Raw genomic sequence first — 27,775 nt, forward strand, 5'->3', positions numbered from 1 at the left:
AGTTGTGTTCCACTAACCAGAGGTCTTAAGATCCCGTGGAGGGTCCTGTGAGGAACTTGGGGGTGTCCAGAAACTCAGTGCACAAGGAACCCCGGTGCTGGAGTGGACCGGAAGGGACTTGTGCCCCTAATCAGGCCGGGTTATCTGCTTCCCTAGTTAATGCAGTCTCAGGTCCCGTGCGATTGGATCACAGCAGATGCTGTGTTCCACTCACCAGAGGTCTTAGGATCCCATGGGGGATCCTGTGTGGGTCCTTGCGGGTGTCCGGAAGGTGGTCAGATGTCTGGAGCCCAAAAAGGGCGCTGCCTCAGAAGCTCTGTGGCTCCCGCCTGTCCCAGAAGCTGTCCGTTTCTGTGTACACACTCTCACCTGTGCAGACTACTTTTCGGCGGAGTCCCGGGACCAAGATGGCACCCGCCGTTCCTGAGGCAAAAGCCTTCCGGGCCAGGTGGACACCTGTCCTCTGGCCGGGGAGGTGGTCGGATGTCTGGAGCCCCCAAAAGGGCCCTGCCTCCGAAGCTCTGTGGCTCCCGCCTGTCCCAGAAGCTGTCTGCTTCTGTGTGCACACTCTCACCTGTTGCTACAGGTCTTGAGAAAAGCCAAATCTTTGTGTTCAAGTTTGTGTTTCCATCCCTCTCCAGCTAATCAATTAAGGGGGGGGGGGCTGCTATGGAGAAAGAGCTAGTCTTTGGAGAAGCAGTTGTTCTTTTACTTGATTACAGTTTGCAAGTCAAGTGCTTCTAGGGAAAACCTGGATCAAAAATACTGAGATCCATGGTGCATTTTAAGACTGTCTCCATAACGTTTCTCAAACAGCTGATGTGAGAATATTCTGGAAAGATTGTTTAGAAAAATAAATCTATTAGCCACACACCAGCATCTGTGTACTTGAGCTTTGGTGCAGAATCTGGGATCCATTTTCTCACAAACACAAGTAAATCCCGGGCTGGCAGGCTGAAGCCCATGTTCAGCCAGATACTGCTGCTGAAGAACATTGTCTATAGGTAGAATTTCTTGTATCTTAGATAAGAAGGACGCTGTGTGTGCTGTGGAGAGCAGGGCTGGAGAGGCGGGGCTTCCCAAGCCCTTTGGAGCCCGGAGGATTACACTAGGAGTGAGTTCCAGACATTGGATGTCCAGCTACAGGATTTGGACTTACACTGTTAGATTTTGAGTTTACTTTGATGTGATTATTGTTATGCCCTGGTCCTTCCTTTTGGCATAATAATGCTTGCTTTTATTTTGTTAGAATACACTGGACTTAAACCGTTGTGATTTTTAAAAGGCACTGGGGACTTTTAAAAAGTTGGACTATGTATGGGCTGAATTAGAAGTATGTGCCTAATGCTTGGATATTTTAATAATTGGTCCCCGGTTAGGACTATTTGGAAAGACTTAGGAGGTGTGGCCATGCTGGAAAAAGTATATGTCCCTGGGGAAGGGGTTTTAAGAGTACATGGCCTCATTTTACCTCCAGTTCACTGTCTACTGTATGCCTGCTGTTAAAGATGGGATCTTTCAGTTTCCTGTTCCCGTTGCCATGGTGGCTCTTTATTACTGTTTCACCACAAGGATGGACTCTTTCCCTTCTGACCTGTAGGCCAGAATAAACTCTTCAGTGAGTATTTTAGTCGTGATGTTTTCTCACAGCAATGCAAAGTTTTTGCCCTGGATAGTTTTTATGTCCAGCTGGCACAAGGTAGAATTACTTGCGTGGCAGGAACCTCATTGGAGAGGATGCTTCCATCAGACTAGAATGCAGGCAAGCCTGTGGAGCATTTTCTCGATTAGTAACTGATATGGGAAGACCCAGCCAGCTCACTGAGGGTTGAGTCCACTCCTGGCTGGTGGTTGTGTATTCTACAAGAAAGCAGGCCAGGCAAGCCAGTCAACAACACTACTTCATGGCCTCCGTATCAGCTTCTGCCCCTGGATTCCTGCCGTCTTCGAGTTCCTGCCTTGACCTCCACTGATAATGAACAGTGATATGGTGTAATAAGCCAAATAATCCCTTTTCTCTCCAAGTTGCTTTTGGTCCTGGTGTTTCAGCACAGCAATAGAAACCCTAACTAGGCTATAACACATTTGGAAGTTGATGCTGGAGAATGAGCTATTGCTGAAGGTGCCTTTTGTGTAGAACCCCCACCTAGCTAAACTTCCAGATTGTGAAACTTCTAAGGAGTTTTTTATTCCTAGGAAGCAACGGCAAGCACAAGCTGCTACTAATGTGACTCAAAGTGGCACCATCATCCCAAGATGGCAGCCAAACTTGGTGGTGTCATTCCATGATAAAGTATTTCGAAGCATGAAGGATGCAGGAGTGGAGGGGTCATGGATTCTTCTGTGTTTTCAGAGAGCCACTGAGTTTGGGGCTGCTTGTGGTTGGGGAGACTCTTCATAAAGGCTCTGAAAGATCATTATATCTGTGTGTGAAAGCTTCTGGTTTGCAATGGAGACCACAAGACGTTAGCATTTTCCAGGGGTCATGAGGCATCTGCCAAGGAGAACTGCATACAGAGAGTGGATCCCAGGCTAGACAGAGTTATATATTTCAGGCAGCAGAGCCACAGGACAGAGCCATCAAAGCCCTCAATACTAAATATTGAGCTACAGGATTTAGTTTTTGTCCTGCTGATATTTGGTCTTGCTTTGGTCCAATATTTCTCAACTATACACTCAATCTCCAATATTTCTCAACTATACCCTGAATCTTCGCTTTGGTATGATATTGTCTATTCTGTTTCATCACATGTTAGAAGTATGCAATTTGCTTTTTGCTTTTCCAACAATTACAGCTAAAAAATTACGTTGAATCTCAGTAGACTTTGGACTTGGAAACTTTATTGAGACTATGGAAGGCTAGGGGGACTTTTGAAGTCAAACTGAATGTATTTTGATTGTGATATAGTGTGGACACTATGGGGGCCATGGTGTGGAATGTAGTGGCTTGGGTATTTGAACACTTATTTCCAAGTAGGTGTTGCTTCAGAAAGTTTAGGAGGGTTGGCTTTGCTGTAAGAAGTATGTAGTTGGGGAAGGCTCTGAGAGTATATAGCCTCTCCCTACATCCAGATCATGCTGTGATTCTTGCTGTTGATGCTTGCTGTCAAAGATGGATCCTTTCAGCTTTCATTCCAGGAGCTTTCTGCCATGTTTTCTTAGATGATGAATTCTGCTCCACTCTGAAACCACAAGCAAAAGTAAATTCTGTCTTCTGTCTGCAAGTCATATTGAATTGTGGTATCTTATCACAGTAGCAGAAAAATAACCAGGAAGGATAGTATTTTATATTATGAGATAAATATGAGATCTTAGGAAGATTATAGTTTAAAAAGTGATGTGTCTGTATGTTAAGTTAGCAAGGGATGCTGTGTTTGAGCTTTGACTGTCAACTTGACATGACCCAGAAAATCACCTGGGAAGAAAGACTTAAAGAAGAATTATTTAGATCATGTTGACCCATTAGCATACCTACCAGGAATGTAGGATTAGTTTTTGCCCTGCTGATATTTGGTCTTGCTTTGGTCCAATATTGATTATTGGCTGATATTAGAAAATATAGCCCACTGTGGGCAGTACTATCCCATAGGCCTGAACTATAAAGGAAAGAGTAAAGAAAAGTAGCAATGTAGTGTAAGCATGCAGGATGCATGGACCTGGTTGTTTCTCTCTCCTCTTCACTGTGATTGTGGTAGACCTTAACCTCCTGCCATTGTGCTTTCCCCATAATGATGGGTTATAACCTGCAATACTGAGCTGAATACACCGTACGTGGCTCCTTACCAGGTTATTTTATCATAGCAACAGAAATGAAACTGTAACACTTCCGCAACTGTTAACAAAAGCTAATTAGCACCATGTAAGCTTTGGGGAAATGGTGTGGCCAGTAGAAGTTTAAGGTACAAACTATAACATCACTCAATGTGGATTATGACTGGCAGAGCGGCCATGAAGGAAACTGGAGCCAGGGATAGAAAGGGACCTTGCAGACCGCCCAGTCAATTCCTCAGCTGCATTATTTGCCTGTGTTTGCTCCATACTAGAAGAACCTCTTTGAGGACAGTTAAGGCAGTGAGTCTCTCCTAGGCCCTAGTTGTTATATACCTGTTAGCTAGGTAAGACATCAAGTGTGTCCTTAGGTAACAGGGAACAAAGGCCTGATGCATAGACTCTAACTCTGCTGAAATGGGGCTCATCTGGTTCCTTGGCCTCTTAGGGGTTGCTTGCATGTATCTTCCATGGGCATAGCAATGGAACCTATCAGAATCCTAGCTGTAAAAAATCCAACTAACGAGGAGATGCTAGGCACCCAAGGCACTGTAACCACATAGTAGGCGGGAGCACAACCTTCACTGTTTTGGACTTGACACTAGCAGTTCTGTTCACCCACAGCCATTGTTTCCTATTTAATCCCAACGTCAGGCAGCTTGGGAGAGTTTTCTCACAACTTAGCCACTGCTGTAAGTTTTCTGCTTTTACCTCTAATCCCTGAGTCCCCAGCAAGACAAAAGCTAAGAATGGAAAGCGCTGGCTCCTAAGGAAGTATATATGTACAGGGTTTTCTGACACTGATGAATTCCCATTGACATTTTAAAAGCATTTAGGAATAGAGTAATTTTTGATGCTGATTCTAGGCTAGCTTTATTTATGCATGTCAAAAATAACTTGAATTATTGCATCTGTTTAGCTCATCTGGATCCCCCTTGACAGATGGTTTGCTGCAATATTTAGGAGCTTTCATTTTATAAGCTGGGGTACTGCTTATTAAAATAATCATCTCTATCCAAGCATGTGTTAAAATACATTTTTTCTTGGAATTGTATGTCAGCACCAAAGAGGACAATGGTTAGTGAGGAAGTCATATTGGTACCTTTGGCCCAAGCCCATTGTTCATAAAGTGAATGCTAAAGGCATTATAGGGTTCTGTCCCCTGCCCCATTTCCCTTTACCTATAATGTGTGCATAGACAGATTAAAATGTGTGATGGACAAAGTCTCTGGAGGCAAGATGGCATGGCCTCTCACGAAGTCTCTAGTCTCCTCTGAGTCCTATTAATGCCAGTCTCAGTGGAAGCTCCGCCATCTGTCATCCCAGCCACACAAAAGAAGTGTCCCATTGGTGGCCATCATCTGAGTAAATTAGGAGGGGGTTCGTGGGGAAAGCCAGAAGGAAGGCTGCATAACAGTGAAGAGAGAGTCACACTGTTGGCACAATGATGCCCACGGGAGCCCTTTCGGCAAAAATGAAAATGTGGAAGTAAACAACCCTCCATAGCATTCGTGTTCTATTTCTGTCTCCCAGGCGGCGCAAGGGCACAGGTCCTTACAACGGTGAGGATGTGACAAATAACGGGCAAAAGCCCTTTGTTCTGTTTCCAGAGTTTGTGATATTAGCAAATGAATTTCTAGAATTTTTTTTTTTTTAAAAGGAGTTCTCCTGGGTGGGTTAGATGACCAGGCGCCCTGGGAGGGGCGAGGCAATGATTCATGCAGGAGGATGGTTGGTCTGACAAACCAGTAAGGTCTCATTATAGGGAAATTTCAGAGTGCATGATGAGAGTACACTTATCTAAGGTGCACAAAGACCTCTTTCTCTCAGGTGAGAATTTTCCCAAACCTCTCTGGAAGCAATTTCTATTTCCGTGTACTTACACAGAGTTAGCTATGCTTACTTCCACATAAAGCAGCAATCCTTTCCATTTGTCTAAAATCATCATCATCTATGTTTGTTTTCCCCAGAGCCCGTCAAGATCTGAGCTAACCTTCCCTACCTAGTTGGAGTGTCTTGCCTATATTTATTTATGTGTATGAACATTTTATAATACGGCTCCCAGATCCTTCAGCAATTGCCAGAGAAACCACTTAAAATATATAATTCATTATAATTTTTAAAACATGGATATTTTGTTTCTCTGAACTTTCTACATTATATAGCTCTAACCTAGCCTAGAATTGATTGCATCATTAAAGTAAGCATTTGGCTTAAAACACTCAGAAGCCGTTCTTTATATTTGGAGGGCCACACATCAATTCACGGGTTTTAAATTCATTCAGACACTTAAAGTTATCATAAAAAATCCAAGCTAGGATATAGGGGACAGAGAAATGCAAATGACTCTGTCCCTAATCTCAGCAAAGTCAAAGATGAGTGGGCATCAAATTTGTCATGAATGTGCTGTCTTCTCTTTTATTTTTGTTACGACAGCGTGCTCTACCGAGTACTACTTGTGCCTGTCTTGTTGGATTGCTTCCTAAAAGATGCGCTTAGGTCTTAACTACATACTTTACCAGCTCAAAATTATCTGTTCATAAATTAGGACATACCTACTCAGTTTACCAAACAGTGCCCTTTTGACGCCATGTACTTACATGCTTTCTACGTATCCCCAAGTTTCCTGGGGAGAGACATGGGGCTGTGCTAACTTAATAAGCCCAGTTTTATTGTTCTGTCAGGAGGAGAAGAACTTTGATGTTAAACAAGATTACTGATACAGCAGGCTGGAATTATTATTGTTGTTGTTGTTGTAGTAGTAGTATCTGGCACTCATATTCTTCAATGCCATAGCTTCCTACTGCCCCACAATGAATATTAAAATGCATTCATAATAGCATGAATATCCAGATACCTGCCACACACACACATACATATATACTATATACATATACATATATGTATATGTATATATATATAATATATACACACACACACATATATATATATGGTCAAGTAGTAATGCACACCTTGTACAGAGATTCCTACAGAATAGCTATATTCTAGTATCAACTGGCAGCTCCAATGAGCACATACTTAAAAATATTTCAGATGCATTTGGAAACATGAGATGTTCATTGTGTGTTACCAATATGAACATTGCTGTAGCTTTTTTTTTCTCAGCTGGAAAAAAGTGAAAGCACATTTCCTCCCAATTATTGTCAATTTGTGTCTTCAATGAGGGTGATATTTAATGGAGATTCCTTTAAATTACAGATCCAAGGATTCCATAAACTTCCACAATGTAAAAAAGATAACATTTTCCATTACAGTATCATTTTTAACGATCAATAAGATTCATTAAAATGACAAAATGCAAGAGAGAGGTAGCCTCGCCAGCATCATGCGGTGATTTCTCATTAAAGCAGACAGAGAGTTATTTCAACAAAGAGATTAAGAGAAATAATGCATGGCTTCTGTCCTACCTCCTTGCTGATTTGCATTACGCTAAGTAGTTGAAACAACAGGGGAATGCAAACACACTCACATGATTAATGTGGAAATTCCCAACCTCCAGCTATGGCTGCATGCATTCACAAAGGTGCGCTCTTGAAGAAGGATGGAGAAGCATTTTCTGTTGGGTCTTTGTCTTGCCTTACAGACCTTCATGCAGAGCATTTCAGAGACGAAGGTTTTACTCCTATGCAAAGTGTTTCTCAAACTGTACACATTTTTAAGTACAGCTTTCTTCATCAGAAAACCATGTTTTGCCTGGTTTTGTTTTTATTTTTGTTTTTGTTTTTTTTCCTGCTAACTGGGGATTGTCTGGCTCATTCTACAACATCGAAACTTTGGAGATGTTCATTTCACAATGACTTTTACCAGAGAGAGAAAGCTTGAGGGTTGGGAAGAAACCTTAAGGACTGTGCAGCTAAACTCTCCGGCTTCACACAAGAACACCAGCACACGGGAGACTGAGTTCACACCGCCTGATTTGGGGTTACACCTCGTAGGGCCAAGGCATTTCTTAAGGGGAACAAAAGAATCCCCAAGTTAACAAAATACTGGCACAGCTCAAAGGGTGGATGGTTAGTGACAGATGATCTTCTTGTGTGCAAATATTCAAATGGAACCAGAGGTCATGTCAGGTGAAAACAAGAAGAATCCTGAAGGGTCGTATTTTCTACTCCTTCAGCATCTCAAGATTCAGCTAAGCAGGCATGGCAGGGGGGGGGGGAGCAGTACTGTTACATCCACAGGAAGTTAAAGTCTCTGTGATGTTTGAGGAAGCCTGCCAGACTCCAGTGTCAGTCTAGCCTGTTCATCTCCCATTCCCATATGGGCTGTCAACACTGGAGGAGAGGCAAAGGCAACATACGTGTTGTTGGCCTCCAATCTTACTTACATGAAGTAACTTTTCTCAGAGCTATTGATTACCACTGCAAGTGGACAAACTACCCACTGATGATTCACAAAGTATATTTGCATGACGGTACATGGGGTCTCACTGTATATCTGGTCCTGTGTTATCTGTAGATACCAGTGATCCACAACTCACGATAGTTGATAAAAACTAAAAACTAAGATAAAAATAAAGTGACTTTTAGCATAGAAATGCCTTTGTTACTACCCTTGTATGTCTTTCTGTCCCTTTGGGTTGAAAAAGTCAGGAAAAGAAATTGGCAAAACAATACAATGCTACGTTTTTGGCAAATGTTATATATTGCAGACAACTCTCAAATATAACCTCTATTTTACCCTCACATATCCTCTGAGAGAGTTACACTCTCAGATTATTCTCCATTTTACAGACTACATAAACAATGGAACACAAGAATTCTGCCCACGGCGAATAAGTAGAAGGTTTTGTGGGGAGAAGTCGGAATCAGAAAACTAGCTCACTTTTCTCACACTAGAAATAAAATACTGGTGGTTGAGAAAGGCTAAGCCCACTACCCCAGAGGGCATCCTCTATGTCTGATGTCAGGATGAGGCTGGCATCTGTTCCATCCCCATTGCATTCCTCTCACAGATGGTGAAAGATGATGAGACCCAAGTTAGGCAACATATTTTCATCTTCTCCTTCATACTCCTTGCCACATGAGAAATAGCACTAAAGACCCACTGGTATAAGTGTCATGAGTAAGACTGACCCAGCGCAATTGAACTGGGAGAAAAATAACTCAGACACATACGAGAAGTGTTTGGTCCGTGTCCCTTCAGTCCCATTTTTACTCTGAATTAATTGTTTTTTTTTTTCTTATTAACATACACAAGGCATGTGTCTATCTGTTGGGAAAGCATCCTCCACTGACCCCATGAGCAGCCCTTTTTCTTCTCCCCAGTTCAGGTGTGGTGATAACTTTGACCTTTCATAAGCTGCTCATCCCAGAAACCAGGGACTCTTTCTCTTGGGTTCCCCTTCTCATGAGTTTATTTTAAATAGAAGCAAGTAGTAGAGACATTTCAGTAAGGTCCACTGAGGTAAAGCTGAGAGGCCTTTTGGCTCTGCCACTCACTGTAGCTGTGTAACATACATAGTTTATAACCAAAGAGTAAGTACAACGTCCACATGAGAGCCCTAGAGCACCTCTGTAATGTACCTGCTGTCCTGGCAACAGGAGGCGAGTGACCTTCATACTGGGTGAGACTCTCTTGCACTCTGCCACTCCACCCGTCTCTCATCCCTCTCCTATCATCCTTTGCCTACCCCATGTCCCACACTTTCCCTTTTGCTTCTCTTGGCTCATCTTTTCTCCAGCAACTCATCCGTTCCAGCATGCTATTCTATGTGCAGTCACACACATACCTATTAACTAAAAGAAAACAAGTGCTTCAGACTTCTTAGCCCCATTTCTTCCTCAAGGACCATGTGAGTTGCAGCTTCCTCCAAAGTCCTTCCTACAGAAAATTCCCCTTGGTTTTTATTCCATGTCTGCAAGGTCTCTTGCATTTAGTTTGTATCCCTCGTTAACACCTCTCAAATGCAGTCTCTTATTATTGTCTGTTATATCTCTGCCCTGTTTCCACAGCAGGTTGATGAATTACCCTTGAAAGGTGGAAGCTGGTATCCCCACCATTTGGTGGTGTACGTTTTCCAGTGTCTAATGCAAGCTGAACAACTGTTTAATGATTCTGTGCACCTTTGATTTTTGTTTTTGCACACTAAATCAGACCATACCTTGGAATGTTGGGAACCATGTTCAGTACATGGCAAATGGCAATTTGTTCTTTAGACAAAGAAATTGTCATTAGCCAGCCAAAGTTTTGATGATAACACTAACAATTGGTGTTTAAAATGACCAAATCATTATCAACAAGGTATGGTGCTTAGTACCTCTACACTCATAAATGTTAACTTCAGGAAATAATTGGTTTGTTTGTTTGTTTACTTTTCTTCATAGAAGATAATGGACTTTAACGAATTTAAGGCAAGTACTGAAATCAAGTAGCAGGTGGGTTTGGGGGCAGGATGGCTCCCGGCAGCTTTACATTATCACAGAATCTAATACTGTGCACACTTATTCCCAACTGTCTCACAGTCCCATCACTTTCCCCAGAGCTGCAAAATGTACAGAATGCACGATCACATGAAGAAGGAACTTCATGATGCCAAATACGGTTACCTTCTACTTGGCAATCAATGTGGGCACAGTTCTTAAAATTATGACTAAAACTTCTCTAGTCTGCTCTGATAATTTTACATTTGCTACCACAAACTCAAGAGAGATTTTAACAGTATTATAGAATAGCTCATGTTATAGAGCCAGTAAGAGATGCTAACAATTATAATAGAACCTAGGATCCCTGAGAAGTTTTCTACATTCTTTCCCTGTGCAGACATATTTCAGTAACACATCATCGACAAGATCATATTTTTATATATGTATCTTATATATGTATTTTATATATGATTTTTTATGTATTTTATATATGATTTAATTAAATATGTTTATGTGTGTGCACCTGCTGGTGAATGGTGATGCCTATGGAGGCAGAGACATCACATTGCACTTGGAACTGGGTTATATAGAGGCATGAGTGTTAGGTGCCAAGATTGGGTCTTATTGACTGAGCTGCCTCTCTGGTTCATATGTAATATTTTAAATACTAAGAGGAAATCATAGTGGTAGTTACATTCTCCCTAGGTGACATCTTCCAGTAGTGTATTAGCTTTGGCTGTGTATTTAATAAGTATTCTGTGTTCAGTGGGCACTTGATGTGAATTTTTAAACTCTTGAGATGAATGCTCAAGGGTTATAGATCTGAATCATATGGGCTAATGGTTTAATCGACGGGTCTCCAACAAACAGCGGTGTGAATTCAATGGCCGTGCTACTGTGCGTCCCATTGCAAAATGACTTATTTCTTCCCAAGACCTAATTATAAAACAGAAAGAAATAGTCAATCATATATTGGCCTTCCTTAACATTTTCATTAGAACTCTTTTCCACCACTAATTAAACTATTCTTGAAAAGAACCCAAGACCAACTTTGAACCTCGCCGTGGTGCATACAAAACAAAGAGATCAAATCATATTAACAGTAAATTTCAAGTTACTTGGAGACCTACTGTTTGCAGTTTGAATCATTTTACTTGGTCAATTCGCTTTTTGTAGCATTGTCCTTTCCATAAAAAAAAAAAAAAATCAACAGCTCTAATTCTTCAATAATTGATACTGTTGAACTTATCTTTATTTTAATGGGGAAAACTGGATTGCAGTTTTGTCAGCATTTGATTAATTCAGTATTTCCTTTTAAATGCAGGTAAATGGTTTAACTACGGAATTATCTTTCTCGTCTTGATTTTGGACCTGAATATGTGGAAGAACCAGATATTTTACAAACCTCATGAATATGGACAGTATATTGGCCCAGGACAGAAGATATACACAGTGAAAGACTCTGAAAGTTTAAAGGATTTAAATAGAACCAAGCTATCCTGGGAATGGCGCTCCAATCACACTAACCCTCAGACTAATAAAACCTACGTTGAAGGTGACATGTTCTTACACAGCAGGTTCATAGGGGCTAGCCTAGATGTCAAGTGTCTGGCTTTTGTTCCAAGTTTGATAGCTTTTGTGTGGTTTGGATTCTTCATTTGGTTCTTCGGACGGTTTCTGAAAAATGAGCAAGGGATGGAGAATCAAGATAAAACTTATACTCGCATGAAAAGGAAATCCCCCTCGGAACACAGCAAAGACATGGGAATCACCCGAGAAAACACCCAGGTCTCCGTGGAAGATCCTCTGAATGACCCTGCCTTGGTTTGTATCAGGTCCGACTTTAATGAGATAGTCTACAAGTCCTCCCATCTGACTTCGGAAAACTTGAGCTTGCATCTGAAGGAATCCACCAGTGAGGTGGAGGCTGATCAAGACCCGGCAGCCTCTCAAAGGATGCGGACGAACTAGAGTCTCTTAGACGGAGATAGCACAAAGAGCAACCTTGAGTGTAACTTTAAAACCGTAGTCTTTCATTTTGTAAATGTCAGGTTTACATAGCGTTAGGTAAAGAAATACAAACTATGCCACAACGGTGCTCAACATGCTTTTTCTAGACTCATTGTTTTCTATTCGTATTATGATACACGTGCCTATTGTATGTTTGTTTAATGGTCCTCTAGAGATTGCTTTTCCCAACCGCACAAGCTATTTACTGACTTTACAGCAAGGTAGATTAGCCGATTACCCATGTATCTGATGTCCAACTATAGCGGTGCCTTGAGACATTAAACTGTTTTTTAACTGTACCAGACATGAAGTGTAGAATGGTTCTCCAGTCTATTTCACGTGGGATTTTTTTTTATACAATTATTTTGACTTACACTTGATGTCTGAGCAGAAAACAAGACAGAGCTGATTTGTGGTTGTAGAAAGTTCTCTTGGTTCACTGTTTAGCAGCAAAGTGACTTTGATGCGGGACTGCAGAGAAGCATAGAGCTTGCCTTTTTAAATTTTATTGGCTGGCAACCGAATATAAATATAAATGTAAAATCCAGTCAGCGGAGGGCTGCAATGCACCATGGGTCACTGCTCATGAAATGTGACTTTCTCCAACCACTAATTGCAACTAGATGATAATACCTAATTATGTTTTCCTAATTAAAGATAAATTGCTGCCTGATTAATAGTCTTGCCCTTTTCCTCTGGGAACAAAGGTTAAGAGAAACAGTTGGGTGAGCTCTCAAATGTATTGGCATTTCCACAATGTCCTGGACCACCAAGGAATTGAAGTCGTAATCACGTGAAGCCGGCACAGCCCACTGTCTACAATATTGTACATTTTTGGTGTAAATACGGTTCTGGACCGTGAAAATAGAAAACCTTACGGCCATGTTGACCAAGGGAATTCTGAAATCATTCACCGAAACCTCCTGTGGTAGAAAATGCTGTACAAGGGTCTCTTTAATATCTTCTGTGTATGTGCATTTCTTTTCTGTTTGGGTTTCATTTTTTAAAGATGTAAACATCACACCTTAATAAATAAGAATTATATGCCAGTAATTGTGTGATGTAGGTTTTGTTTTGCCCGTTTGTCTGTTTCCCCACCCCAAAGGATTCAATCATGTCCTAGCTTAACAAAAACCTATTCAAATGGATTTTTAAGAGCTTAATTCTAGGCAAGGTAACAAATTGTATACCCCTAAATTGCTTCTAATTTTATTTCATGAGCAGCAGTTACATGTTTCTTGAGGAGCTGAAGGGAGATCATTTTTAAATGAAATGATTTATTTTCCTGTCATATACTGATGTTGCTGCATTTCTTTCTTTCTTTTTTTTTTTAAAGCTCTTGTTTTGATCTGCTTTTGAGCATGCAACTTGCCAAATTTAGAGTGCAGAATGGAACTATACATTTATCTGTCACTTGAGAGCCAGCCTTAATAAACATCTTGCTATAATTGTTTACCAAGCAGTTGGAACCATACCCCTGCTGTTTCTTATGCCTTTAATAGCCATGCATGGTGCACTTAAAATCATAAATACCTCTGCATTGAAAATACAGAGGACAAGCTAACTATAGGAACCACTGACAGCTCTGGCCAAAGAAATGCTATTCTGACATGAGTAATTTCTACCCACATATGCAGAGCCTACAGAACTGAATTCTTAGCTGTGGGACAAGCGAATCATGCTACCTGGGGCCATATTTTTATTAATTCTGAAAAATCATTTTCTCATAAGAAAATTGATTTTAAAGGTAGATGTTTATTATTCATATGGATACTTTCTGAACCTGTCATTAGAGACTTTTAATGTGGGTATTAGAGGAGACCTGTTTAATGGGTTGATCAAATTAGCAGAAATAAGATAGACAAAAAAAATTTAATAAGCCTTAAAAGCATGATGCTTCTGATTTTTTATGAAGAGTCTAGAAAGGCTGTTGGTTACAAAAATATACATTTCATGTTTAGATATATTCAGTACCGAATGGAGTAATCTCCAGGGATGGTATCTTCATAATTGAGCAAGATCTGAAACTACTGAGGCCATAACCACCCAGCTGTGTATCCTGGATCTTGTCTTTCATCCACACAGAGGCCCCTCCTTCCCTCCCTACACCTCTTAGATATTATGTCTACAAAGTAAGGACTATGAACTCAAAATTCCATCTCTTCCCATCTAGTCCTGGATCCTGAGCTAGACGGCAGCGGGTTATGACTCCATGGAATGTTTGGAACACCAAATAGACTGCTCTTAATAGGAGTGTGAAAAAGAGACATACATAAGCAAACACAAAAATTGGAAGAGTTAAACTAAATATTTAAAAACATCAACTGATAGTTCTGAAAGTGTAAAAATGGAAATACCTTGATTGCAGTGGTACTTAAGGACTGCAGACAATTGTGTTCCTACTGTTCTGTAATTGCACTCTTTTCCATGCAGGGCAGAATTTGGACTAATTTGACACAATGTAACATATTTATAGAGCATTCATTAATAATTTAATTAGAAAATTAAATAAACACTATGAATTTAGACCTGATAACATACACTTAGAAACAACCCTCTCCATCATATGGCAATTTGTATTTACAAAGCCATAGCTAGCCACTCATCTTCTCTACATGGTGGCTACTTATGGTGTTCCTTTGCCATTTAGGGCCTAAGATCAGCACTGACTGACTAGGGCTGTTAAGAATGATTTCTTCTCTCTTCTCCCTGTGGGCCAATCAATTCTCACAGTGTCCGGTTTCATGTCTAATGTGTAGAAGCTCTCCAAGCACTTAGTAGGAAAGGCAGGAGTGGGATCAACCTGCTTCACGTCACCCAGGGGGCTCATAAGCCTTCCACTGCACTCTCTGACTGCCCTCTTGGTCACCAAAATGACCCAATATGAAATATGAAATAGACAGTGGCAGTAAATAACTTTTAGTGGATAACCCCTTGATGCCAACTCGATTATTCAAGACCCCAGAACACTACCACTGTTTATTGTTTATCTGTCCTCCCTTAGAACTGGTCACTATTTTTAAGACAACTGCTGGCCTTGCAACTTCCTAGGAGATTTTGCGGCGATGTTCTTGCTGAGTCAATAGCCCGACTCACTGTTCTGTCTGGCCTGATTTCCTCTAGCTTTGTCTCAAAGAACATGCCTGTGGTGTGTGAGCCAGCTGTACTTGCGAACAAGCAAGGGCATCTCAGACTTGCAGATGATGCACTGTCATTCCCCTGGCTGATGCTTACATTGGCCTATAAAAATATACCATACAAAGGATTAGGCAGATTGGAGATTGGTACATATACAGATCAAGCTCCTGAGTTTTTGGTTTGCTGCAGTCGAGGCATCTTGTAAATGACCTATCTTCTGAACAACCAAAGAGCTTGTTGAGGATGAGCAGGAAGAGGTGGAAACTCACAATAGAAAGAGAAGGAGAGGCAGATGGTGGAGACCCAATGCCCGTTTTACTGTGCACAAGCTTTAAAACCATAAGGAGGGATGAAGGGCTTTTAAAAGCAACTTCATCATTCACATCTTGTGAGTCCAGTCCTCTGGTAGGATAGGTAATACATTCAGAAAGATGTGTCCAGTCAAAAGGGTTACATAAGTGGTTGGCTGGTTTTTTTTTTTTTGTTTGTTTTGTTTTTTGTTTTTTTTTCTTGAGTGGGCTTAGTGTTGAAGTCGTTTTACGTCTGCCCATAGACATATCTGTCCCTGGTACTATCTGGGAGGGGAAAAAGCAAAGCTAGGAACCACATGTCAAAGGTAAGTAGTCCAAGTTGGTATACAGTACGAGATGAGAAAGACAAGGAGTAGAAACTCAACCCTTCTGAAAGACTAAGGGAAAAACAGACAGACGTCACTGGCCAGTGTGTCACTATCAGTGGCCACTGGGATTTAGATCCCTCAGGAGCACCAGTGGAACAAGAAACAGAATTATGGTAACAATTTTGTAGGGGATCCCAGCCTTTGTAGATTTATTACTCCCACCCAAACCTTCCCTCAATTGTCAGGCAAATGAGGCCATCATTCTGAATATTTTCTATATGCAAATTAATTATCTTATTTAATTCTCAAATTAACCATCACCATAGGAGGTAAACAGGGTTAATTACACTCTACAATGAATTTGAGGATCAGGGATGTTTTGTTGAGATGCCCAAGATCACAAATCTAATCAAATCAGGATTTGAAACATGTCTCTGATGCCCAAATGCTCTAATTTTCCCGTTACAGTAGTTTCTACAAACACACTCGCGCACGCGCGCGCGCGCGCACACACACACACACACACACACACACGGAAACTATTTGTTTCCAACACGTTCTTTGATGGATGACTTAGGGACAGTTACAGAAACACAAGATGCTTGATTTCTGGCTATTACATCTCAAGAACCTAAGTTAAGTATTTAACAGGAGTTCCTGCAGCCTGCTGGGATGCAATTTACAAGCTCAATCACATGATTGAAACAGACAAGGCTGAATTAAATGGAAGCCACCGTGAGTTCATTGCCAGGTGTTTTAAGTGCAGTCATAAAACCACAACACAAATTGGTACCAGCACAATGTCTATCTCCGGAATTGGTTTCCTTGAAGCTTTCACTGTTCTGGAGGAGGGTAGACAGAATGTTCTGAATGATGTAGGAGAAATAAATCATTTTGAACATTTAAACACAGCAAACAAACAAAGAAAAAAACATTTAACTAATTATTAGTTCTAGGAAACATAATTTGTATGCGAGCTCTGGCTCTTAACAGTATTTCCTAATGACCACTTAAAGTGATTATTTTAACACTGGAGATGAAGATGCTGCCCTGGGCACCTGGTGCTTTGTCCTCATGGAAGAATGGCGGCACCTCACAGGGTTTTGAAGAAGATCAGTAAGACTGTGATTGTGACAGAGTACTGTGAGGAGCAGCAAGTCTTGAAGGATGCAGGGGGTGGGGCTGGGGTAAATACCACCAGGTCCCTGCAGGGCCAGCAGCCCTCAGCAGAACCATTCAGCTTCCCTGCTTCTGCTTCTCACCTGCAGCCCCAGGAGAGGAAGCCATGGAAGACCAGTAGGCTGTTTGCTCCTAAGTTCCCCTCTCACCACCTTGCTTTGAACACTACAAACTGAAATCTAAACCTTTTCCACTTTTTACAGTTTAGATCTCTTAGCTTAAAGCAAGTGGCTATGTTCTCTGAAATCAATGGCTGTAATCCTTCAGAGCTGCGGGGCCAGACGGACTCTCCAGCATTTCCTAAGACTCTGAATCATTCATTGCCTTCCTTCTGCAACTGCTTTCCAAGATTCTCTTCTGGGGACTTTCTCATCTTGTCAGTAAGCCTCCTCCTTTCACGAATCCTGAAGTGCATGGGCTATGTCTCTAGCATTTAAAGAAATGATACAAACACCTGAGCCCGGCCCTTTAGTTCTTTCTGCTGTATTTTCATGCTGCCTAGGTACCCATTTCTGAGTCAGAATGTCACCCCAGTCTTGAATGTCTAGAAAGAACTCACCCTAAATCCCATGGAATCAGGGCAATATTTCCAGGAAGCTGCATGGTACTTTGTAGAATAAATAACACTGTAAGTCAGGATCGTGGTTTCGCAATACAGCTTACAGATGTACTCGCTTTGACTCCTTTATGCATATTGTCCAAATGACCTTGAGCTCAGGACAGTAGAAAAGATCTATACCTAAAAAGTTACTCTAGGATGATTTCATATAATTTGAGAGAGAGAATATTGGTCAAATCGGGAAAAGCACAAATCCACAACTATTAGATTTTTTTAATAGCCATAAAATTACCTTGGAACAAATTAGATTCTTCAATTTGTGAATAAACAGTGTGTAAAATATGCCAGAAAATCAGGATGACCTAGCATTCCTTTCCCAAACAGTACTCACGTGGAAAGATGTTATCTGGTACTTTCATTGACTGGTCTATTCATATCATTGTATTGGCCATTGATTGTTTCTGCCTTGTAAGAAGCTCATCAGTTTTCCTAGGATAGATGCAGCTGGCCTTGATTGGCCTTCCCAACCCTCAACAAAATCACTTTTGTTCCTACTTCATAACTGTAATTTCTTACTGTTATGAATCATAATGTCAATATCTATGTTTTCTGATGGTCCGAGCTGTCCCCTGGAAAAGTATCATTTGACCACCCAATGGTTGAGAACCCACTGTTGAGACCCACAGGTTGAGAACCCACTGTTGAGAGCCACTGTTGAGACCCACAGGTTGAGAACCACTGTTGAGAGCCACAGGTTGAGACCCACAGGTTGAGAACCACTGTTGAGACCCACAGGTTGAGAACCCACTGTTGAGACCCACAGGTTGAGAACCCACTGTTGAGACCCACAGGTTGAGAGCCACTGTTTTAGAAGGAAGGAAAGGTTGTGTCCTCACTGGACACTTTTTTTTTTTTCAGCAGTTTTCAGTTATATGGATTCACATACAAATGACACAGTGACTCCATAGGCCAGACTGGTCAGTGAGGTCAAGATGACAAACATGTTTACAGGTTCTCTGGAAAGCCAAAACTGAAAAGCACACACCCACCAGAGGCGTTCAAACCCAAATGGACTGATTATCGCTGTGCTCTGACAACTGGTAACTCAGGATTCTTTTACCAGCCTATTTACATGTTAGAGACATCAATTATTCCTCCCATCTGAAAGACATGGTTCTTGTAATCAATTGCTCTGAGTTAATGTTTAGAATTATTCATGAAAGACCTATATTTTAATGGCCTTTGATGAGTACCCGCAGCGACATCCATTAATCTGATTAGTTTTATATGGGCTGGAAGAGAAACCTGGCACAAAGCCTTGAGTGAATCAATAGTATAGGGTCTGAGCATATGCACTGAAGCCAGCCTTACCATTGTGTGGCCTGGCAGGGCATTGACTGCAGAGAAGAGCCAAGTGTGGTGAAGACACAGCTTGTGTCCTGTAGTTCTGCCTCTTGCATATGTGCCTTTACTTGCCTCAAGCTGTGACTATTAGAAATTTTCCTATTCAACCCTACCCCTAGCTCCATGCCCTACTGTCCTTTCAAATGATAGTAGACACAACTGAGATGCATTTTTACTTTTTTTCTTTAATATAAGGGCTTTGCTATGTCATAGTGCAAACCTCAAAACTTGAGTGTAAACCTGAACATTAAGGACAACAGGAGCCAGGGTCAAGGTGCTGATTTTCTTGCCACGTATATCAATTCAAGAGAATCAAGTATTGTCTGCGTGAGAGAGACAGAATGTCTCTTTACCCAAGAGACCCAGTAAAAGAGAAGGTGTGGTCACTGACACACAAGAGTCATCGACATATTGTCATAGCTAGAGAGAGCTGTCCAGTTTTAAGCAGAAAGCAAGAGACCCAGTAAAAGAGAAGGTGTGGTCACTGACACACAAGAGTCATCGACATATTGTCATAGCTAGAGAGAGCTGTCCAGTTTTAAGCAGAAAGCAAGAGACCCAGTAAAAGAGAAGGTGTGGTCACTGACACACAAGAGTCATCGACATATTGTCATAGCTAGAGAGAGCTGTCCAGTTTTAAGCAGAAAGCATACCCCTGGGAGAGACCAAAGAAAACCCAAGGACAACCAAGACCTTGGTGTTTGGGGACTGAGTGTGTTTTGTGACAGACCAATCCTTTCGATTGTCTATCAGATGGTATTGGGGCTGGGGAAGCAGCAGAAATTGAATAACAAGATGACCCAGGCTTGACTCAAGTCCTTCTCACTAAGCATACCATATAAAGCAAAGGAGCACCAGGTGCCTATCTCACATTCAAGCGAGAGGAGCCAGTTAGTGAGGAAAGACCTCACTGCTGACAGCAGGGCTCCTGAGTTATGACTGAACACGCCATGAATGCCAGAAACTGTGCCAGAAAATTCTTAAGGTGGGAACGATTGCCTTTGCTTTTATAGCTGGCTGTTTCTGAAAGGACTATAGAATGAATAGTACAACAGTTAACTTTCTGGGATCTATCAAATGCTGATAATAAGGTTCATTGTTTTGTAGATTCCAACCCAACCTCTGGCTGATCAAAATCCTCTGGGAGCTCTGAAGGCATTGCTAAATGATAATGAGCAGTATAAAGCATTTGGTAGAGCCAGATGCTCTCTCTCATCTTGAGGCAAGAAAGCAAAGGTAGGAAGGAGGAGGGGCTTAGGTTCCACAAGCCCCTTGACAGTCAAGCCCTCAATGATCTGCAGACCTTCCTCTAGGTCAGTGCTTCTCAACCTGTGGGCTGGATGTCCTATTTATATATCATATTTGTATATTTGTATTTGTCCTGGTTTGTATGTCATTTATCTTACACATCAGACGTTGACATTATGATTTATAATAGTAGCAAACTTACAGTTATGAATTAGCAATGAAATAATTTTATGGCTGGTGGTTACCACAACATGAGGAACTGTATTAAAGGGTTGCAGCATTAGGAAGGTTGAGAACCACTTTTCTAGACCCTATCTCTAAAAGGATCTGTCTCTTCCCAAGAGTGCCACATTGGGCATAAGGCTTTTAACATCAGAAACTTTGAGGATATTCTATATCCAGACCATTATGGGTTTCACTGTGGTTTGTAGACTTTCTTAAACATACAATTCAGTGATGGTGCGTGTGGTTATTTATAGTTCTTATGAGACTCCCTACTCTATATCTGGTGCCCATCTTGAGGTGCTGAGCTGGGGTGTGGGTATGGGTGGGGTGGGGCTGGCATCATGTCCACACTGAACAGGTTGACGATTTTGCATTTTTTAGGATAATGTGAGATCTCTAAGAAAATTAAGTAGGAAAAGAGTTCACTCTATGTATCATATTTTAAAAATCGGATGGCATCAGACAGTATATAGTCTGCACTGAACATGTTGGTAGTTTTGCATTTCTTTGGATGATGGGAAATCACTGAGAAATTTTAGGGAGGAAAAGAGTTCATTGCATGTACCATATTTTTAAAACCAGGCTAACAGTGTATTGCCATTAACATTCAATCAGTACAGTAAAATGATTAATACAATTTAGTCTTGACTTTAATATTTTAGGCTCCTCACACAGAACTGAACACAATTACTGCATGCATGCAGGAGGATAGTAAACCACACTGACTCCATTTTGAGAGGCATTCTAACCAGAATTTAGAATTTACTGTGCTTGCTACCGGCATCTGGGGCAATGGACAGGTGAATGGAATGTGCAGTTAAAGAGGCTGATATAACTCAGATCTTTATAAAAACTACCAATTAATTTCAAAGTTCTCAACTCATATAACAAAATGCAATATTACTTGGAAATTTTTCCTAAGCTTGGAGTTGAAATCAAGAAAATCTCTGTAGGCTTCTTACATAATGCACAAAAGTAGCAATTCTAACCCACACTGTTTATGTAATTGCTGTCTCTAAAAATAGTTCTTCTAAAATAACAACATCAACATCAAACCTCTTCATACCTGGTGGCTGAACTGGAGATCCACTGCCCAGATCCCTCATACAAAGTGTGCCCAACTGTAGGGGATATAGTGGCTTCAGGGTTTGCCTCTGCTGGAGAAAGTTCAATTGTCTGGGAGCACAACCTTTTCTGGAGCAACACATGCCTTGTAACTGAGCTATGACACAAGATCAGAAGAGCCACTGGATGACTGAGCCCCATAGCAATGCCCAGAGGATAGCCATTTTGCGAAGGATAGAGACAAGAGGCTAACAGTATCACTTAAAAGTAGACAGTACACAGACAACCTAACACACATCCTGATCACAGCTGTTGTGGGTGATGTAGTAGTTTTGCCACAATGATAGTTCTCTGAAGGCGAATGCCCACCATGCAAATGGATGCAGAAAGCCTGGCCTAGGGCAGTGGGAAGTTAGAACTGCAAGACACAATCAGTGCTTCTTGATGCTGCATAAACACCAGACAACAGGAAGCCTCACTGTAACTCTACTCCTGGCAAAGACAGCATGGCTCTAAGAGGGCTTGAACACTGGAAAGATAAATGAGATAGATATATAGAAGCAAAATCAATAAGAAGCTACTAGTTCTAGCTAACCTAGAGGTTTGAAGCAGAGGACTCAGTTTCAAGGCTGTTGTTCTTACAGATCATAAGCCTCCAACTGTGCAGTTTCTAGACCTCAAGCCATTCTGAAACACTCAGCCTACTGACAAAAGAGAAAATTGGGCTCACAGCAGGAACTATACGGAAACCAGCAAGGTACATATCATAGTAACAGTTGTGTTAGTATTACTTTCTAACAGGCCAGTGGCCCTTTGTTGAGGTAAAGAGAATTCTGGGACTCTCTAAAGACTACTGACAAGTGATTCAGGTAGTGACTCCAGGTACCTTATGTTTTCTCGTTAGAGTGGATAATATTCAAGAGCTTCCTGCTTGAAGTCTGATATAGTAAGTCTATTGGCCCTAAGGGCCAGCCCTGTGCTCTTTTCTCTATCTCTGAGTGTATAATTGGGATTGACAGATTTGACAAGTGTCTTAGGGTTTTATTGCTGTGAACAGACACCATGACCGAGGCAACCCTCATAAGGACAACATTTAATTGGGACTGGCTCACAGGTTTGGAAGTTCAGTCCATTATCATCATGGCAGGAAGCATGGCAGCCTCCAGGCAGGCATGGTGCAGGAGGAGATGAGAGTTCTACATCTTCATCTGAAGGCCATTACGAGAAGACTGGCTTCCAGGCAGCTAGGACTAGGGTATTAAAGCCCATACCCATAGTGACACACCTTCTCCAGCAAGGCAGCATCCAGGCAGACATGATGCTGGAGGAGCTGAGAGTTCTCCATCTCACTCCTAAGGCAAACAGAAGACTGGTTTCTGCAAAATCCACCACCACAGAGATACACTTCCTCCAACAAGGCCATACCTCTTAATAGTGCCACTCCCTGGACCAAGCATATTCAAACCACCACAATAGGTAAAGTAACTGTCACATTGTTTCTTCAACAGTTGGAGTAAGAACCCAGTGGAAACCTGGGAAACTGATCATGTACACCCAAGCAGGAGAATAAAGAAAAATGTATATATATAAAAAAATGCCCTAGTGGCATGGGTCCAGGTAAGTTGATCCCGAGAGCATGAGTGTGGGTAAACTGGCTGTAGCACTTGGGAGAGCTGGCCTTGCCTTTCACTGGCTAGAGAGCCCTGCACCGAACCTGAGCAGTGCAGTAGAGGCATGGGTGAGCTAGCCCGAGGGCATGAGGGCAGGAGAGGTGTCCTCACCCCTTGCCTTTTGGGGCAGTGCTGGAGAGCTGGCTCTGATGGTATAGGCTCAGCAGAATGGGTAGCCTATCCAACTCAGCTACCACCCAGGCCCAGATCCCCCAACATATAACTGCATCTGTGAACTGCTAGAGCACATGAAGGGACTGGTTCTACAGAGCCAAAGTGACAGGATCTCCGTGGCGCAGGGCAACAACAGGGTATCTAAGAAGAGTCCTGGTGAAGATCCAGTATTGATAGAGTAGCAGCAGGCAGAGGTCTTGAACCAGGCGAGTGACTCATTGCCGTGAACACTTGCAAGTAGAGCTTTTTGAGCAAAAGGTTATACTGTGTGACACACCGACACACCAAAGCCTGCACAGTGGGGTGCGTTGCTTTTGTCTGTTTGTTTTCTTGTTTTATTTTGGGTTTTTGTTTTTGTTTTCTTTTGGTGGGGAGGTTGCAAGGGTGGAGGGTGGGTATAGAAGGATGGGGAGGTGAGTGGACTGGGGTGCTTGGTATGAAATTAACAAAGAATCAATAAGTTTAAAAAAACATAAACAACTACATGCAGGGGTTGTCACCCTTCTTGTACCTGTTCAACTTAGCACTCTACAGAAACTGACCAGCTACTCCAGATGGTAGGCTGTCACAATCTCCAGTGCTAGAGCTGTAGCTGTCACCACCACAGTGAAAAACACAGTCTCTTTGTTCATATGGCTTTGTCCTTCATGTGTGAGGCTCTTACATTACCAAGTGCCTTCTTTCCTCAATCATGAAAACGTACCAGAAACAATGAACATTTGGATGGGGTTAAAAATTAACATTTACAGTGTTACACAAGGATAACCCTCCTGCCCCTGTCATGGGAGAGTCTAAAGAAATCATCTCAGTCCTCTGGAGAGCCTCCTTATTTCTAAGGGCAATGTGTGTGTGTGTGTGTGGGGGGGGTCATCTGGAGGCGTTAGTCACATGGAAGACAGTAGAAATAGAAACTTATAGGGTAGGATGGGAAACTAAATGTGAATAGCACTTTAAAGGGCCCAAGGGTCAGGGACATGCTGGGATTTACTTCAAGTTAGGGTATCTTGTGCTTCCTACCACACACATGGATGCTCGTAGTCATTTGTAAGTGTGCCTAAATGTGCGCACACACACATAGAGCAGGAAATACACATAGAGCCGAAGACACGCAGAGAGAGGGGAGAGGGAGGGAAGAGGGAGGGGAGAGGGAGAGGCAGAGGGAGGGAGGAAGGAAAGGGGGGAGAGAGAGCGAGAGAGCGAGAAAGCGAGAGCGAGAGAGAGAGAGAGAGAGAGCGTGCAGGATGATTAATGAGCACCATTTCACACATAGAAATACTGTTCTAATCAATACCCCAGTCAGTGAGAAAGATTGTCATGTTTAAGTAGAGGTAAGCCTACAGCAGAAGCAAATTTAAAACAGGTCCAAATTTTAGGGAAAGAAACTTTGCCTCCAATTAGGCCATAAAATGAGCAGACCTAAAGATGCTGGGCCACCTTAGTGGTGCTGAACATTGTTTAGAATACCATGCCCTCGTGGGTATTTACAACACTGATGCTTAGGTTCTTGGCACAGGGCCACACTGTCTGCAATACAGGCTCTTTTGCACTTTAAGGCACTGTTGCTTTAAGAGTTGCCATCATATTCATTTACAGTTGGGCTGGGCACCTTGTCCAATGTGATCACACCATTCAATCTTCTCATCACAGCCCAAGTTCTATCAAATCCCATTGCAGGTTGAACAGGCCCCACGACAGTTCATTGTAAGTTGAAAGTGGGGCATCTAGTAAGAAGCAGAAGTAGGGCCACAGAGCACACATGAGGAACACAAGCCAAGTGGGCAGAGCCTCTCTGGCATACGCTCAGCCTGCTCAAGGCCTCAGCTGCAGTCTACAGCACTTCAGGATGCAGGCAGGCAGACAGACAGACAGAAAAGACAGAGAGAGAGAGAGAGAGAGAGAGAGAGAGAGAGAGAGAGCGCTTCTGATGTTCAATGCTTTGCTTGATTTACTTGCTCGTTTACGTTGGGTGAATGGAAACATAACAAGATCAGAATATACTGAAACTTACAGGTATGAGAAAATGCCCTAGCCAGCTAATAGGGGTCCGAATGGAAATTAAGTCAGTCATTACCAAATGTTAACATCTTTTGATTCATGCTCATTCATGAACGCACACACACACACACATCATTTGCAATGGAGGATGCATTAACCAGTACACAGAATGACAAAGCAGTAGAAGCCAGTTGCTGTTGAGATTGCCTTTGTTTTCTGAGCTCTTGAGTTTGTATTTTAAAGAAAATGCTGAGGCTGTGTCATTATGACAAAAGAAAAACAACAAAAATAACAACTAGTAATAAACTGGACTAGGCAGGCTGGACCATAAGCATTTATAAAGAACAAGTGTGGCCTTACAAGTGTGTCCTATTATGAATGATGTATTCCTTGTCAGAACCTAGAGTGGTTTTTTTTTTTCCCAGAAAAATCAGTTAATTTGTGCTTATTAAGAGAGCAAAACCAATCTGTCAACTCAGTCCCCTCTGCCATCTTCCTAGGAGCCTGGGCACTAGCTGACCATAAGCTATGGGAGACTTGGCTGTCTGGCAGCTGATTAGATTACCCCAGCGAGATGCCCCTGTGGATAGGAATGCTTAAATAAGTGCTGTGAGCTCTTTTCTCCTCCTGCCAAGGTGTTCAAGAATTTTTCTGAGGACACCAGCTGCTTGGAAGTGATCACCTTGGTTGAAGGATGGAGGATCAGATGTCCTTTTGCATCCAAAGGACACACTTAGTCCTGCATCTTTGGAGCCAGAAGCAAAATATAAGATTAGAGAGGGAGAAAGAACGTAGATCCACAGACATAGTCAGCCTTAGCCTCTCTGCAGTGGTAATAAGACTCTTGTCGAGCACATGCAGGCACAGCCAACAGAGATAATCCACAGCAGGAGGGGACTCATCTAGCCTAGAATCATGAGTGGTAGCAGTATTCATCCCTCCGTGGTGAGGACAGCTATCTTTGTTGGCACCTCTTTCAGCATGGTCAGTTTCCTTTGTTGTATAGGAAGGAAAGACAATCGGTGCTTCCCCGGAAGCCAGTGACATCAGATCACCTTGATTAGCTGATGAAGAACCAGGTAGAGCATCCTTTCTTTAGTGGTCTTCTCCAAATGGAGTACTCAGGAGCTTTTGTTTTGGCTTGTGTTGCCAAACAAATGTCTGTTTTAACTAGCACTTCCTACACGAAAGCCAAGTTTTGACAGGTACAATGTGCTGTGTTATTCTGAGAAGCCGTAAACACCAATGCCTGGACACACACAGAGTATAGCATTTCAGAGCCCATGTGTCAGCAAAGACCAAGCTTTGTAGCCATCTCTCAACAGCACCTTTAGTAAGTGTCCACTTAATGAATGCAGACATAAATGAATAAATGAGTGATGAATGAATGGATGGATGAATGAATAGGTAGATGGATACATAGCAACATGACAGCTTTGCATAGCATACAGCAAGCATTACAACTTGTTATGATTTTAGTTTCAAATGTCCCTCACAGGCTTCTAGTGTGAACTCTTCAGTGAACCCTTTCTCCTCAGCTGATAGGATGGTTTAGGAGGCAATGGAACCTTGGGAAGAAGGTAGGACCTGTCAGGGTTCACTAGGGGTGGACTTCTGAAGACTGTACCCTGCCCAGACTCATTTATGGCTTCCAAATCTCATGATGTGAACGATCTCTACCACACGTTCCTGCTGCCACCAGTCCAGCTGCCCTGCCATGTCTCCCCCCCACCAGGATGGACTGAAATCATGAGCCCAAATAAATCATTTTTTTCTTGGAGTTGCTTCTTTTGAGTATTTTGTTTCAGAGACTTAGAAAGAACACTATGTTTGTTTTCTAACTGCTATTTTTAAATTGTCTAGTTCAAATTATCCAGAAGCCAATAACATGTCCCTGAAACAGCTGCATCTTACCGTTTAACACTTCTTCCCTTCCCACACTGCTTTAAGGTAAGTGGTAAATATGCTTATACTCCATTCAATTGCCACTATACATAGTGGCTAGTAGAAACGAGTCCTTTTTAATTGTGTGGGTTGAGTTCCTTGGAACTATACCTCCTGGAATAGACCTTGTTTAGCTCTTTTCCACAACCCCCTCAGCCCTCTCTGCAGAATATCCATTCTGCACGGTCAGCCACTGATCCCCAGAAACACTCTCCACCAAGAACTCCACAGACACCACACTACCTAGAGCAACAGCAACCAAACAATGAAAAACCCAACCAACAAAGACCAGATGTCAACACCAAGAAATACTACAAATATGACTCTAGTTAGCACACACACACACACACACACACACACACACACACACACATACACACACACACACACA

At 42.1% G+C, this 27,775-nt stretch overlaps 1 protein-coding gene and 1 long non-coding RNA gene across 4 annotated transcripts in view; one reads left to right on the plus strand and one right to left on the minus strand.

Annotated features, from left to right (window-relative positions):
- Tmem117 (transmembrane protein 117) overlaps positions 1 to 13,213 on the plus strand; it is a 460,550-nt gene extending 447,337 nt beyond the window's left edge. For 2 of the 3 annotated variants that reach the window (XM_029469872.1, XM_029469873.1), the window contains one exon: positions 11,479 to 13,208. In XM_029469872.1, the coding sequence (XP_029325732.1) occupies positions 11,479 to 12,125 (647 nt within the window). In that variant the 3' untranslated portion in view covers positions 12,126 to 13,208. Of the gene's footprint in view, positions 1 to 11,478 lie in introns of all 3 variants that reach the window. The other variant, XM_021183072.2, reaches the window with a different exon arrangement.
- Positions 13,214 to 14,714: 1,501 nt separating this feature from the next.
- LOC110310276 overlaps positions 14,715 to 27,775 on the minus strand; it is a 57,162-nt gene continuing 44,101 nt past the window's right edge. Inside the window, exon 3 of the long non-coding RNA XR_002379830.1 lies at positions 14,715 to 15,404. This is a non-coding gene — a long non-coding RNA (uncharacterized LOC110310276). The remainder of the gene's footprint in view (positions 15,405 to 27,775) is intronic.

Source organism: Mus caroli, chromosome 15 (assembly GCF_900094665.2).
Source record: "Mus caroli chromosome 15, CAROLI_EIJ_v1.1, whole genome shotgun sequence".
In the NCBI taxonomy this organism is placed as follows: domain Eukaryota; kingdom Metazoa; phylum Chordata; class Mammalia; order Rodentia; family Muridae; genus Mus; species Mus caroli.